The sequence below is a fragment of the Arachis stenosperma genome, chromosome 1 (genome assembly GCF_014773155.1).
Source record: "Arachis stenosperma cultivar V10309 chromosome 1, arast.V10309.gnm1.PFL2, whole genome shotgun sequence".
Taxonomy (NCBI): domain Eukaryota; kingdom Viridiplantae; phylum Streptophyta; class Magnoliopsida; order Fabales; family Fabaceae; genus Arachis; species Arachis stenosperma.
In genome coordinates this window covers 124634129-124648937 of record NC_080377.1, presented here as the reverse complement: position 1 = coordinate 124648937, position 14809 = coordinate 124634129, and the positions used below count along the sequence as shown (strand labels likewise).

The window sequence follows — 14809 nt, the reverse complement described above, 5'->3', positions numbered from 1 at the left end:
GTACTTCCAACAACTGAAACATGGTTCGCTCGATGATCATCAAGAACCAGAGCCGTGGATCACTGCATGGACTACTGTTGAACTCGAGAAGAAGCCAACTAATATTCTTTCCGAGGTACTAACTTAAACAAGTTATTCTTTATACTGTACTATGATACCTTGCTTCCACATGAATAATATGATTTTTATATCTCGGACTTTTTTTCCATATCTAATTTGGATGATTACTATCTGATGCATTGGATCTTTAAAAACCAGGGATGCATCGCAAACAAAGCAGAAAAAGGTGAAGAACTTAAAGGCCGAGCACGTAAGACAAATTAAACCGCATTCCAAAGAAGCACACTCAAAGAAGGCACGAAAAACTTCAGTGCCTTCCATAGTAAGTACCTATTGGAATTTGAGTAAGTTCCGTTAATTATCTTTCAAGTAAGAGAATGATGTCAGGTTGAAGTGAGTAGATTATTTAATAGTTTGGTGTAGATTTTTCTAATTAAGAGTGATTATGTATTTCAATTTGCATCGGATATTTTGTATGGTCATAATTTTAGTATTTTTATGTGAACAATTGCATGATTATTTTTTTGATTTTCTGGATATATCCAAACAGAGAAGCACTGACACTAGAGAAAGTAAGGAGGAATCCATGAAAAGGCATCTCTGTAAGACCACAACAAAACCATCCTCAAGACGAAGTCGCACACAACAACCGAAAAAACGGACAGCAACCCCTAAGGTGAGTACATTTTATTGTGTATAGGCTCCGTTCTTTATCTCTTAGCTCGTCTTTATGATACAGCTAGATGTTATTTGGATAGGGTCAATTGGATGTTCATTTCTGCACTATAATAGATGTTTTTTATTCAGATTTATCTTTTACTTTATTGTATCTACATTTTTTAATATATTGGTTGTTTCTGTTTTGTGCCCCGTTAGATATTTACAACACAGGAAAGCATGAATGCTATGACGAGAAAGGTGCACAATGTCAAAAGCAGATCATGCAGAAGGAACACAAAATCATCTTCAGAGGAAGCTGCCTCACAGTGAACAGAGACACCTACAGTAGCTCCTAACTCTGATGACGAAGACAATGAGCTAATTGTTAAGAAAATGTGCCGACAGTTTCAACACGTGAGTAACCCACAAGATGAGAACCTAAGGGATGCTAAGCTCTATCTCAATAAGAAAAAAACTCCTAAAAAAACATGACTCTGAATATCTCGATCCAATTACTTCATCAATAGCACTAGTGCAACTTACAAGATATGATTTGGAAGGAAAAGTTGTTTGTTACAAAATTTATTATCTGTGTCTATTTTGCATATGCTATGATTCTAGTTCCTTTAAAAACATAAAGTGTTTCTTTTATCTAATATCAATTGGCATGTTGTCCTTGCTGTGCCTAGAAAGTGAAGAACTATGGACAAACATTAAGCGAGTCCAGCGCGACCCAACTTCTCTCTAATATCAATTGGCATGTTGTCCTTGTGGTGCCTAGAGTTCATAGTTCATATTACCAAACCGTGATGCCAAAGAGTTCATATTGCCACACACTGAGTCCAGCGCGACCCAACTTCTCTCTTGGATTGACTCAGCTGGCAAAGACACACACCTCATCCCTTATCCCCATCCGTGCATCCGAAACTCAAGAATTTTAAGTTCAGCAAGTGAAGGGAGCAATAAATCCAAAGGTAGACCATATCTAGTACTGCTCAGGAATGACTTATGCACGTTGCAAGCCTGTCGCTGGGTCAACAACAACGTATGTAAATAGTTGTTGATTTGATACGTATGATATTGTTAACCCAACCACGTGCTTGCAACATGCATAAGTCCTGAGCAGTACTAGATACAGTCTACCTTCGTACCATGCCAAGGGTTGTTGTTTTCCGAGAGACGCATTCACAATCCATCCTCGGACTTGTTGTTCCCTACGCTCACCGAACTTAAAATTCTTAAGCTTCAGATGCACGGATGGGGAAGAGGACGGGGTGGGTATCTTTGCCAGCTAAGTCAATCCAAGAGAGAAGTTGGGTCGCACTAGACTCAGTGTGTGGCAATATGAACTCTTCGGTATCACAGTTTGGATGGATTCCATGCTAATGGGCCTTTTGTACCAATCTCGCCCAATGTTTGCTCATAGTGCTTCACATTCTGGGTACCACAAGGACAACATGCCAGGGTCACTGCGTCAAAGACAATTGATATTAGATAAAAGAAACACTATGCTTGTAAAGGAATTAGAATTGTAACATATGCAAAATGGACATAGATAACAGATTATCAAAATCATATCCTCTAAGTTGCACTGGTGCTATTGATGGAGTAATTGAATCGAGATCTTCGGGGCTTGATGTTTTTTAAGAAGTTTTGTCCTTATTGAGATTGACTCATGGGTTCTCCACATGTTGAAACAGCACATTCTCTTAACAATTAGCTCATTGTCCTTGTCATCAGAGTTGGGAGTTACCGTAGGTGTCTCAATGTGTGAGATAGTTTCCCCTGTAGATGACACCTTTCTCCTCACAGCTTTCATTCTTTCCTGTGTTGTAAATATCTATTTGGGCACAAAACAGAAACAACCAATATATTCAAAAATTTGGATACAATAGACCAGAAGCAGATGAATCTAAATAAAAAAATTGGATTATAATGCAAAAATAAACCTACAATTGACTCGTCTAAATAACATCCAGCTATATTATAAAGACGAGCTAAAGAACGAAACCTATACATAATAAAATGTACTCACCTTAGGGGCCGCTGTCTGTTTTTCTGATTGTTATCTGCGTCTTTGTCTTGAGGGTGGTTTTGTTTTTCCATTTGTGGTGTGCATCCTCGTTTTGAAGGTGGTTTTGTTGTGGTCTTACGAAGCTTCATTTTCATGGATTCCTCCTTGCTCTCTCTAGCGTCAGTGCTTTCCTGTTCAAATACATCCAGCAAATAAAAAACATAACCATGTAATTGTTTACATAAGAATACTAAAATTGTAACCATACAAAATATCCAATGCATACCCAAACACAGAACCACTTTTACAATTAAGGAAACCTACACCAAACTATTAAATAATCTACTCACTTAAACCTAGCATCATTCTCTTACTTGAAAGATAATGAATGGAATTTATACACATTCCAATAGGTACTTACTATGAGAGGCACACATTCCAATAGATACTTACTATGAGAGGCACTGGAGTTTTTCATATCCTTTTTTAGTATACTTCTTTGAAATGTGGTTTTGTCAAGGTTGCGAGAACCGGACCGGTCAATAAACCGGTGAAGTTACTGGTTCAATGGTTCATTGGTTCGATCGGAGTTCAACCGGGATTCAACCGGTTTAATTAAATATTAAATAAAATTATTAAACTTAATAAAATTCAATAATTTATAACTTAATAAAATTTAATATTTCAGAAAAATTTTGAATGAGTTGCATAATTTCAAATCAAAAAGCATCAGATCGGCAGATCCAAATCAAACACCAAAGGCAAGAAGCAATAAGAACAAAATGGCAAAAAAAATAGAAGCAAACAATGGATGAATCATGAATTACCCCTATACTCGTCACTAAAGCAAACAGAAGCAACAAAACCCTATTTCTAAACAGATTCATGAAGCAGCAAACAGAAGTAGCAAAACGTACAAATATTCTCAAAGCCACAGAAATTTTGAGATACCATTCAGTACATTATTACAAAAATTGTCAAGCTAATAGATAACAATCTAACAACTATTGGCTATTGATTACAAACACACACAGTAACAAGAAACAACTCTATAAATAAGCACACATTAACACACAGAGAAAAGAAGGATGAGAAATTCCCCAGCTGCCTTCAACGCCCCAGCCTCAATTTGCTTGCAATGATCATCGTTCAATCCCAAGTCACCAATAAACGCATCATAATAGAAAGCCAAAAACAGATTGAAGATTCATGAAGCAGCAAACAGAAGCAGCAAAAACAGATTGAAGATTCATGAAGCAGCAAAAACAAAGGAACTAGGAAGCATGTTCAAACAGAACAGGCGAGCTCAGAATTCAGTAGGAACTAGGAAGCATGTTCAAAATCAAGAAGACAAGAAAATCAATCTTACCGGCGAATGAGAGGCGGGCTCGGCGAGCTGGTCGAGGTTCGGCGACGAGGAGGCGGCCTCAACGCGGTGGTGGTTGCGGCTGCTGTGCAGTGGTTTCGGTGGTTAATGACGAGCGCTACTGGGTGGCGAGTGGCGACTGAGGAGCGCTGCTGGGTGGCGACTGAGGAGCGCTCTGGAATCTGGTCTCTGGAGCTTGGTGGGCGGTGGCGCTGCTGGCCTTGGTGAATGGTGGGTGAGGGGGGAAGAAAGGGGAGGCTGGGTGCTGGGAGCTTGGGTGTTGTGTTGCTGAGTGTCGAGTGATTAGTGATTAGCATATTAGGGTTTGGTTCCACCATTTTTTTTTTAAATAGCCAAAACGACGTCGTTTTGCTTTTGAATTTTTAAACTACTGAACCGCCAAAAAACCGGACAGTTCTTTCGGTTTGCCAATTAACCTCCGGTTCGACCGGTTTTTTAACCGATTCTTTGCCATTCGATTTTTGAGATTATCCGGACCAACTAGATAACCGATTCCCGATTTTTCCGGTTGAACCAGCCGGTCCAATCCGATTTTCAGAACCATGGGTTTTGTTGTCTTACGTGCTCGGTCGGCCCATAAGTTCTTCACCTTTTTTTCGCTTTGTCTGCAATGCATCCTTGATTTTTAAAGATCCAATATATCACTTAATAATAATCCAAATTAGATATGAAAAAAGACGTCCAAGTTATAAAAATCATACTATTCATGTGGAAGCAAGGTATCATAGTACAGTATAAAGAAGAACTCGTTTAAGTTGGTATCTGGAAAAGAACATTAGTTGCCTTCTCGAATTCAGCGGCAATCTATGCAGTAATCCATGGCTACGATTCTTGACAGTCATCGAGCAAACTATGTTTCAGTCGCTAGAAGTCCAATACCAAAGAGAAGCTCACAAATTATGGTTTACAATATAATGGTATGTTGCATCTACTAGTAGTTTAATAATGTAACATACCAATAGCACCAACATGCATGCCTCGCATGTTTGGTGCTTTTTAACTTCATACTTTTCGAGTGCGTTTTCCAACCACTTGAAAGTCTTCAACGGCCAATTGAATCTACTTGGGTCCGTGATCAGTGTCACGGCGAGATTGTTTGTTGAGTTTTTTAGCACAAGAACATCTTTAAGACCACTAAGATGTCGTATGAACTTCATCCTATCTGCTTCGGTTTTCATAGAGCAACTGTAGACAAAATTGCGCAATTCGGTGGTCGTTCTTCTCTGGAATTGTCCTTTGATGGCTACATGGACAGCATTCTATTTGTTGAATTCAGGGAAGTCGTTGCCTAGATTATTGAAACATCCAAATACATACAATTACCGGTAGGATAGAAACATCGAAATTGAACGATTAGGCACAACAAAGGCTACTTAGTATGGAAAATAAACTCACCACTAGAAGGAATGTCTAAAACCCGCCCAATAAACTCGGCGTTAATGCAAATGTTGCTGACATCTACTTTTAATGTACTTGTTCAGACATCGTAGGCCCTTTCTAGCTGAACCATAATATCCTGTTTCACAGACCAATGCAAGATTCGCTTCAAGAATCCGAATCATGTAGCTTCTACTTCCACCAGCTTCGCTTCGGCATTTTTTACCAAGTGGTTCATTATACCGTTCATGTAACAAGGTGAACAACGCGTCTCTACTAATTTCTGTCAACAAAGAAAGTAGTCGTAAGAAGCAAGTATAATCATGTTGGAGTAGAAGCCAATAACAGTGAACTGCATCTTACACTTTTTTTTTCACCTGACTAGACTTTTCAGCAACACAAATCAAGTGGGTTTATAATCTGTTAAGAAGCAACAAAGGGTTAAGTTTAACACAATCCGAAATTTACAATCTAATCCAAAAACAAGCATTTAACAAATAATAGAATAACCATACATTTTAATTAGAAAAATATAAGGAATGCATACTATTGAAACTAATTTAATGATTTAAAATCAGGAACAATTAAACTAAGTTTAAACTAACTATTTAATTAACTCCAAAACCACATAAGAAATCAAACCAAAGACCATTGGTATAATCCGAATAAACATCCTCTTTTTGATGGGCAATAATCATCCACATATTAGGTAAAATGAAAACTTTTCTTAGTGCTTCAGTAACAACTAACTCATTGACCAAAATATTACCCGTGCACCTAGTTTAAATGACTCAAATCAAATCCAATTTCTATTCAAGCATAATTAAACTAAATCAAATCCAAAGTACATAACAAAATAAACATGCAGAGCATGTACATGCTGAATTAAATAAACATGCACTTCACATATAAAAGAACCAACTGCATACATGACAAAATGAACATCCTCCTCAATTCTTAAGTAACAACTATTAAATTTGCCGAACTATCACCCGTGCATCTGGTAAATCAGTTGAAACCATATATTCACGCATATAAAATAGTTAAAAGAAGAATAAGTATCCGTTAGTTCAACAAATTCAAATAACATCTCATTCAAACATTCGTACATACTACCTGAATTCTAGATTAATACCTAACATCAATTTAACCAAACTAAGATGAGAAACATATAGTATAGGGGAAAAAAATAAAAACTAAGTAAATTAGTATCAGTCACTTTTTTTTTCCAATTGAGACCAATTATTCAAATATCTAAAATGCTTTACAGGAAAAAGAAAATTCCACTAATTCAACTAAATCAAAGAACATCTAATTCGAACCACTGTAACTATTACCTGAAGCCTAATACATAGCAAAAACATCCTCTAAAAAAATAAAACCCTAACTATCAATTAGCCTTGCAGACCAATGGGTGAAGAAGTAAAGCGGCATGGTGGGATAAACCAATCTATTGTTCCATCCGACGAAAAACATTCAAAATAAAAAAAAAATAGAAATACTACGAACTGAAGAACCTACATATTACCTTGTCAATGATGTTGCTATAGTTGGCGGCGACGGCGGAATATAGGCAGCGATGGGACCGACTCAGGGCTGGTGTACAGGCACCTTTGACATGCCGCTTCTTCCTATTGCTCAATCTATGGCACCGATGAAAGGCGGAGGCGCAACTTCGAGCAGGGGTACGGCGTTGTGCATGCAGGGGCGGAGCTAGATAAAATATTAGAGGGGGCCAAAAATATTTATCCAATAAACTAAGACTAAAATAAAATTTTAAGGGGGGCTAAACTAAAATTTACATATAATTTACATGTAAAAAATTAAAATTAGGGGAGCCATCGCCCCCCTTTCCCACCACCTAGCTTCGCCCCTGTGTGCATGGGAGCGTGGAGGGGAGGGAGAGTGGGGATGGTGGCAAAGCATCAACGATGCGTCTGGTAGGGAAATTGGCACAGCACCGACGGCTTGATGGGGAGGAAACTCGACGGCACTGAGACTGACTGGTGAGTTAGGGAACAACGGCGTGATTAGGGTTTAGAGAGTGGTAGTGCTGCGGTAAAAAAAATTAGAAGGTCTATAATTAAAGTGTAAAAAATGAAAATAGAGTTTTTAAAAGGATAATTTGAGATGAATTATTTGTTTTTTCAAATTTTCGTGGGTAGAAAATCCAGCCTATTATTAATATAATTCACAATTTTCATTGTCTATCTAATGAAATTGATATAGAAAAAGACAACTTTTCTAGCAATACAAATCTATCAATCTTAACTAGCACTTAACAAATAAATCAGCAGATCAAACGTAAGCACATCATTGATACACGAAATTATAAATTAAAGGCCAGAAAGGACTTTTTTTCCCTGGAATTTGGTTATCTCTCAGATAATTACTTTAGAGTTATTTTTTAAATTATTTAATTTAATTTAAATTTAAATTATAAATTTTTTGAATCCCGCTAGAGAGTGGATAAATTATTTATACAATGTGTATACTAAACTATTTATTTAGTTTAATATGAGTTAAAAAATAAACATGTAAAATACTATTAATTTTTCAAACACAATCCACGAATATTCATCGGAATACCAAAAATAATAAACATTTGATATCCTACTAAATCGAACATTCCTTGTACAAATATTCTATTGACTTCCTATATTTCCTCAAATTTTTTATCACACAATTTTAAATTATAAATCTAAATCTTAAAATTAATTAATGTTTTAACTCATACTCTACTTTTTCCGTGTCAAACGTCTCGAATTTAACTATCAACTCTACCACAATGGGTGAGATATCCTAAAGACCTCAACTTTTAGTTTCGTTTCATATTAAATTCTATAATCATTCAACACAGCGTGTAAAATACTAAAACGGCGTAACAGTAATTTCAATCCAACTGAACTGTACAGTTTTAACTTTTAACACTTCATAGCAGAAGCATGATAACATTCACGGGCGCGGGGAGGAATGATAAAATTTGGAAAAACATTGATACAAATTAAAATCGGTTTCGATCTGTTGCAACTCACCGTTGACAACTTCCATGCTTGCCTTCACGCCATCCGAAATATCATTAACCGTAGCATTGCCGTCAGAAACAGAAGCGAGCAACAACGAGATTGAGTCCATAACTTTGGCGGCTCTGGAAGCGCAACCGGCAATGTGGGCGTAGGAACGCTGGATGATCGCCTTCGAAAATTGCGGCGACGAAATTAGGGTTTTCCATGACTTACACACGCACCGAAGTTCCACCACGTCTTTCGCCGGAATCCTCCACAGGATCTCCTGGATCAGTTCGCCTGGAAGAAGGGCAAGTGAGCCCCTCTCACGCGCTGGCTTCAAGCGCCGTTCCCTCTGCTTCCGAGTACCACCCATGTGCGCTCGCGAGTTAAGCGTCTTTGGTTTGGTTCATTGCTTGTTTCTGAGTTCTGACTTCTGAGTTCTCAGATGTCACGCTTTTTGTAGGTTTTGGGTCGGTTGCCAAATTTCAATTTGGGCCTCCCCACCTCTTTGTTGTTATGGTCTCTATTCGGGCCCGTTAAAGAAATATCTTTAATCAGACCAAAAAAATGAAACAAACATCAATTCCCCTACCCATACACCTTTTATACTAAATACTATTTTGATATTGGTATTTTTTTAATAACCATATATAAGTTCTTTCTATTTTATTAATAAAAAAAAGAAATTAAATATATAATTAATTAATAACAATCGTATTTTATACGAATGTCAAGAATATTTAGGGTATTTCAACAATAAATGCCCCCTTAAGAGAATTAGTCACTAAGTTGCTGCTTCTTCAATCTTTTATTTATTTTTTAATTGATATTGTATGATAAAAAATTATATTTTACATCATTAGTAAAAAAGTTAAAAAGATTTATTTTCACTTCTGTTTAAGCAAGCTCCTGCAATAATGAAAAAAAAAAGCTACGTATAAATTTCAAAAAATTGAGTTTAACAAACATGTAATATTAAAATACATGTTAAGATTATTGGTAATAATTTTTTAATTTTTTAATAAATACATAAAAAATCCGTTAAAATTATAATAAACTACTAAAATGGTATTGTTCATACTCTGGCCCAACAGTAAAGGCCCAGGTCCAAACGAAAGGCCTAATCTCACGGATTGAGCCTCACCCAATACCAACCTTCGTCCTATGAAGTCGGTTCTCACCACGACTTGCTCTAAAGAAGTCGGGAACGAGGGTTAGCTGGCAGATAAACACTCATCCAAATGAGTAACTGCCCCTAGAATCTCTCTAACCACTTCCAAGAGCCATATCCTAACCTCCCTAAGATAATGGGACGGTTAACACCCTAAAAAGGTGGCACTACTCCAACGGTGGTTATTGGTTCACCACTATAAATACACTGACACCCCTCAGGTATCTCCAAGTTCCAATACATTCTAAACCTGCTTAATCCTTTGCTGACTTAGGCATCAGAGTGTCTTTGCAGGTACCACCCCCCATTCTTTCACGCACGCAAGTCGGACGGAGGCTCCTGAAGCGCAAACCCATTCGAAGGCCTCCTCTCTCAACGATTGGGCCGACCAACGTCATACAATCCACTAATCTCCGGTTACCCACCGTAACATTGGCGCCGTTGCCGGAGACCCGAGAGATCAACCAGTGATGGCGGACAGATCCCCCGAAGAGGGTCATGTGGAGTCAGATTCTGAACAAGAGAATCTGGACACAGGTAATAATGATGCAGACTTGACCCTCCATCAGGGAACCAATGATCAACACAGGGAAGGTACCTCCGGAGTAAAAAATTCGAAGGTAAACTCTTCAGAAGGGCGCGAGTCAGAGAAAGAGGGACCATCCCATGCAACTGAACTTATGGGATTAGTCCACAGTCGCCTGGAACAGTTAGAACAAGAACGGGAGCGACAAAAGGAGACTGAAAAGAACCTAAAAGAGGAGATGGAACGACGAAAAGAGTTAGAAAGAAAACTCTTAAAGTTAGAATCCTCCCTCATTATGTCCTCACTGAAAGGATCGATTATGGTTGGATTAAGAGCCTACCCCGACACCTTATACGGATTAGGGGACACGCCAATAAAACCACTGGGATTTTTGTCCCTCCACACCACTTTTGGAAAGGGGGAAAAATCAAAAACTCTGAGTATAGACTTCATAGTCATCGATGTGGGGTCAGCATATAACGCTTTAATCGGCAGAGCTACTCTTAATCGACTCGGAGCAGTGGTATCCACTCTCCACCTTTGCATGAAATTCCCAACTTCAGCGGGGATAGCAACGGTAAGGGGAGATCAAAAGTTGGCAAGGAAATGCTACAATGAAAGCCTAAACCTGAGAGAAAAAGGCAGAGAAGTTAACACAATAGAGCTCGGTGGCGCAAGGGCTAGAGAAGAGCTGCGACCACAACCGGGAGGAAAAACCGAGGAGATACAGGTCGGCAAAGAGGAAGGAAAAAATACTCACATAGGAGCCAACCAAGGGAAAACCCTAAAACAAGGGTTGACTAAGCTCCTAAGAGATAACTCCGATCTCTTCGCCTGGAAGGCCTCCGACATGCCTGGGATAGACCCCGAGCTCATGTCCCACAAACTCTCGGTCTACCCGGGGTCCCAACCTGTACAACAAAGAAGACGCAAGCTCGGCCCAGAACGAGCCCTAGTAGTAGAAGAACAAGTACAGGCGCTCCTAGAAGCTGGCTTCATTAGAGAAGTCAAATACCCAACATGGCTAGCCAATGTAGTACTAGTCAAAAAACAAAATGACAAATGGAGAATGTGTGTCGACTATACCGACTTGAATAAGGCATGTCCCAAGGACCCTTATCCACTGCCAAGTATTGATACCCTAGTAGACTCCAGCTCGGGGTATTAATACTTGTCGTTCATGGACGCCTACTCGGGGTATAACCAAATCCCGATGTATGAGCCAGATCAGGAAAAGACATCCTTCATCACGCCTAGAGCAAATTTTTGCTATGTGGTCATGTCATTTGGATTAAAAAATGCGGGGGCCACATACCAAAGGGTGATGAACAAAGTGTTTGCTCCTCACCTTGGGAGCCTAATGGAAGTATACGTCGACGACATGCTAGTGAAAACCAAGAAAGAAGTCGACCTCTTATTAGACCTCTCGCGAGTCTTTGACACCATAAGGTTACACGGGCGGGATGAGACTAAATCCCGCAAAGTGTGCCTTCGCGGTAGAAGCGGAAAAATTTCTAGAGTTTATGCTAACACAAAGAGGGATCGAAGCCAATCCCGATAAGTGTAGAGCTATCCTGGAAATGAAAAGCCCGACTTGTTTGAGAGAGGTCCAGCAGCTGAATGGCCGACTTGCAGCCCTCTCCAGATTTTTGGCAGGATCAGCACTAAAATCTCTTCCACTGTTCTCCTTATTGAGAAAGGGATGTCAGTTTGAATGGACCTCTGAATGCGAGGAGGCGTTCCAGGAGTTCAAAAAGTTCTTAAGCCAACCTCCTATTCTGACCCGACCCGTAGCTGGAAAAGACCTCGTCCTATACTTATCTGTAGCAGACAAGGCTGTCTCATCAGCCCTGATAAGAGAAGACGAGGTCGGCCAACATCCAGTATATTTCATCAGTAAAGTTCTACAAGGCCCTGAGCTAAGGTACCACAAACTAGAGAAGTTTGCCTACTCCTTAGTAGTAGCCTCACGAAGGCTACGACCTTACTTTCAAGCTCACACAATAAGAGTCCGTACGAACCAACCCATGAAGCAAATCCTCCAAAAGACGGATGTTGCAGGAAGAATGGTTCAATGGGCAATAGAGCTCTCCGAGTTCAACTTAAGATATGAAACTCGGACGGCGATTAAAGCCCAATGCCTCGCCGACTTCGTTGCAGAATACGCAGGGGATCAGGAAGAAAAACCAACTACATGGGAACTCTATGTAGATGGATCCTCCAACAAAACAGGAAGCGGTGCAGGCATAATATTGGTAGATGAAAGAGGAACCCAAATAGAGATTTTCCTGAAATTTGAATTCCCAGCTTCAAATAATCAGGCAGAGTATGAAGCCTTGATTGCTGGATTGAAGCTGGCAGAAGAAGTCGGTGCTACAAAGGTGATGATATACAGCGACTCACAAGTGGTGACCTCCCAAATAAGTGGAGAATATCAGGCAAAGGATCCAAATATGAAGAGGTACTTGGAAAAAACTCTGGAACACCTTGGGCGCTTCGCAGAAACCGAGGTCAAACATATAACTCGGGATCTGAATAGCAGAGCAGACGCCCTATCCAAGTTAGCAAGTACCAAGCCAGGAGGAAATAACAGAAGCCTGATCCAAGAAACTCTCCAAGAACCCTCAGTGGTAAAAGTAGAAGACAAACAAGAAGTCTTTGAAGTGGTCGGATTAAACCTCGGATGGATGAACCCCTTGGTCGAATACATGAAATTCGACATCCTCCCCAAGGAGGAGAAAGAGGCTAAGAAGATCCGAAGGGAAGCACAACACTACACCTTGGTGAGAAATATTCTCTACAGAAGGGTGATATCAACACCATTATTAAAGTGTGTACTGACCTCAAGAACTACCGAGGTATTAGAGGAAGTACATAGTGGGATCTGCGGAAACCATCTCGGGGCAAGGTCATTAGCCAGGAAAGTGATCCGAGCTGGATTCTACTGGCCAACCTTGCAGAAAGATGCCACAGAATTTGTGAAAAAGTGCCTACCATGTCAGATGCACGCAAATTTCCACGTGGCTCCCCCAGAGGAGCTCATCAGTATCACTTCTCCATGGCCCTTTGCAAAATGGAGAATGGATTTGTTAGGTCCTTTTCCCCAAGCGCTAGGACAAGTCAAATACCTAATCGTGGGAATAGATTACTTCACAAAGTGGATAGAAGCAGAATCATTGGCCACCATCACCGCACAAAGAAGTCGAAAGTTCCTCTACAAAAATATCACCACAAGGTATGTGATACCTTATTCCATTACCACAGATAATGGGACCCAGCTCACCGACTCTACCTTTAGAAGCCTAGTAGCCAGTATGAAAATCAAACATCAGTTCACCTTGGTGGAGCACCAGCAAGCCAATGGGCAAGCCGAAGCAGCCAACAAAATCATACTGGCAGGGCTAAAGAAAAGGTTACAAGATGCAAAAGGAGCCTGGGCTGAAGAGCTCCCACAAGTGCTATGGGCTTACAGGACGACCTCCCAATCCGCCACTGGAGAAACACCCTTCCGACTAGTTTATGGCATAGAAGCCATGATACCAATAGAAATCAATGAACAAAGCCCAAGGGTAATTCTCCATGACGAGATCGGGAACATACAGGGGCACAAAGAGGAGCTCGACCTGCTCCCCGAAGTCCGAGAAGAAGCCCAGATAAGAGAAGCAGCGTTGAAGCAAAGGATGACTACAAGGTACAACAAAAAAGTCATTCGAAGAACATTTTCCCCGAATGACTTGGTCTTGATCAGAAACGACATTGGAGTCAACAAATCAGGGGAAGGAAAGCTCGCTGCTAATTGGAAGGGACCATACAAAGTTAATGAGGTCTTAGGAAAAGGTTATTATAAAGTGACCGACCTGAACGGCACCAAGTTACCGAGGTCGTGACATGCTTGTAATATGAAAAGGTACTACAGTTAAAAGCGAACTCTACTCCCTGATGTACTCTTTTTCCAACTTCATGATTTTTTCCCAAAATAAAAGGGTTTTTTTCTGGAGAAGGGTTTTTAACGAGGCATCACAGTAGAGGCTAAGGGAAATAGGCTGTCAAAAACCCTTAGTAGCAATAAGGTATCCCCCCAATAAATAAAGATCTTTTCATTTTACAAATATCTCTTATAAATTCCTTCTTGTTTCCTTTTTTCTTTCTACGAAATGCGCCGACTTAAGCTCGACAAAACGTGAAAATCCCATGAACCGACGATGGTCGTCAGGATAAAACGACGAGGTACAAGTCAGTGTAAAGAGGTTATAAAGTTGATCGTAAGAAACTCGGAAACACTCCGACCCATAAGTCAAAATGAAAAACCGAGTAGAAGAAAAAACGCATCACAAAAATAACCTAAGTCATAAAAACTCAATAAAATCACAGAGTTGAGTATAGAGGAATAAGCAAAAAAGAGATCGAAAAACTATTGAAAAGACTGTCCTAGGTTCTTAAAAGCGAAAAAGCTCAGAAGAACAGACAAGTCGAACAAAAGGTTTTCAGGAAAAGGTCGAAAAGACTTCCTAAAATATCAAAGCAGAAAAGCATGCACGCAAAGGTAACCTAAACCCTTATCCGAAAAAGGGTATTTATAGATATTTTTTGTTTAAAGCCTTGAAAG

The 14809-nt window shown here is 39.7% G+C and overlaps 1 protein-coding gene across 3 annotated transcripts; it reads right to left on the bottom strand.

The window, feature by feature from the left end:
• Nucleotides 1-4761: 4761 nt before the first annotated feature.
• LOC130942399 (uncharacterized) lies at nt 4762-8922 on the bottom strand. 3 transcript variants are annotated; one of them, XR_009070995.1, is made up of 5 exons: nt 8534-8922; nt 7027-7551; nt 5862-5918; nt 5517-5781; nt 4762-5409 (listed from the first exon to the last, which is right to left on the bottom strand). XR_009070995.1 is itself a non-coding variant. In XM_057871002.1 (5 exons), the coding sequence occupies exons 1-3, from the start codon at nt 8877-8879 to the stop codon at nt 5889-5891; spliced, it is 561 nt and encodes a 186-aa protein (XP_057726985.1). In that variant the 5' UTR covers nt 8880-8922; the 3' UTR covers nt 4763-5409; nt 5517-5781; nt 5876-5888. The 3 variants fall into 3 exon arrangements, 2 of the variants coding, with proteins under 2 accessions (XP_057726985.1, XP_057726984.1); XM_057871002.1 differs by having other exon boundaries at nt 4763-5409; nt 5876-5918; nt 7027-7211; XM_057871001.1 differs by having other exon boundaries at nt 4766-5409; nt 7027-7211.
• Between the last annotated feature and the right edge of the window lie 5887 nt (nt 8923-14809).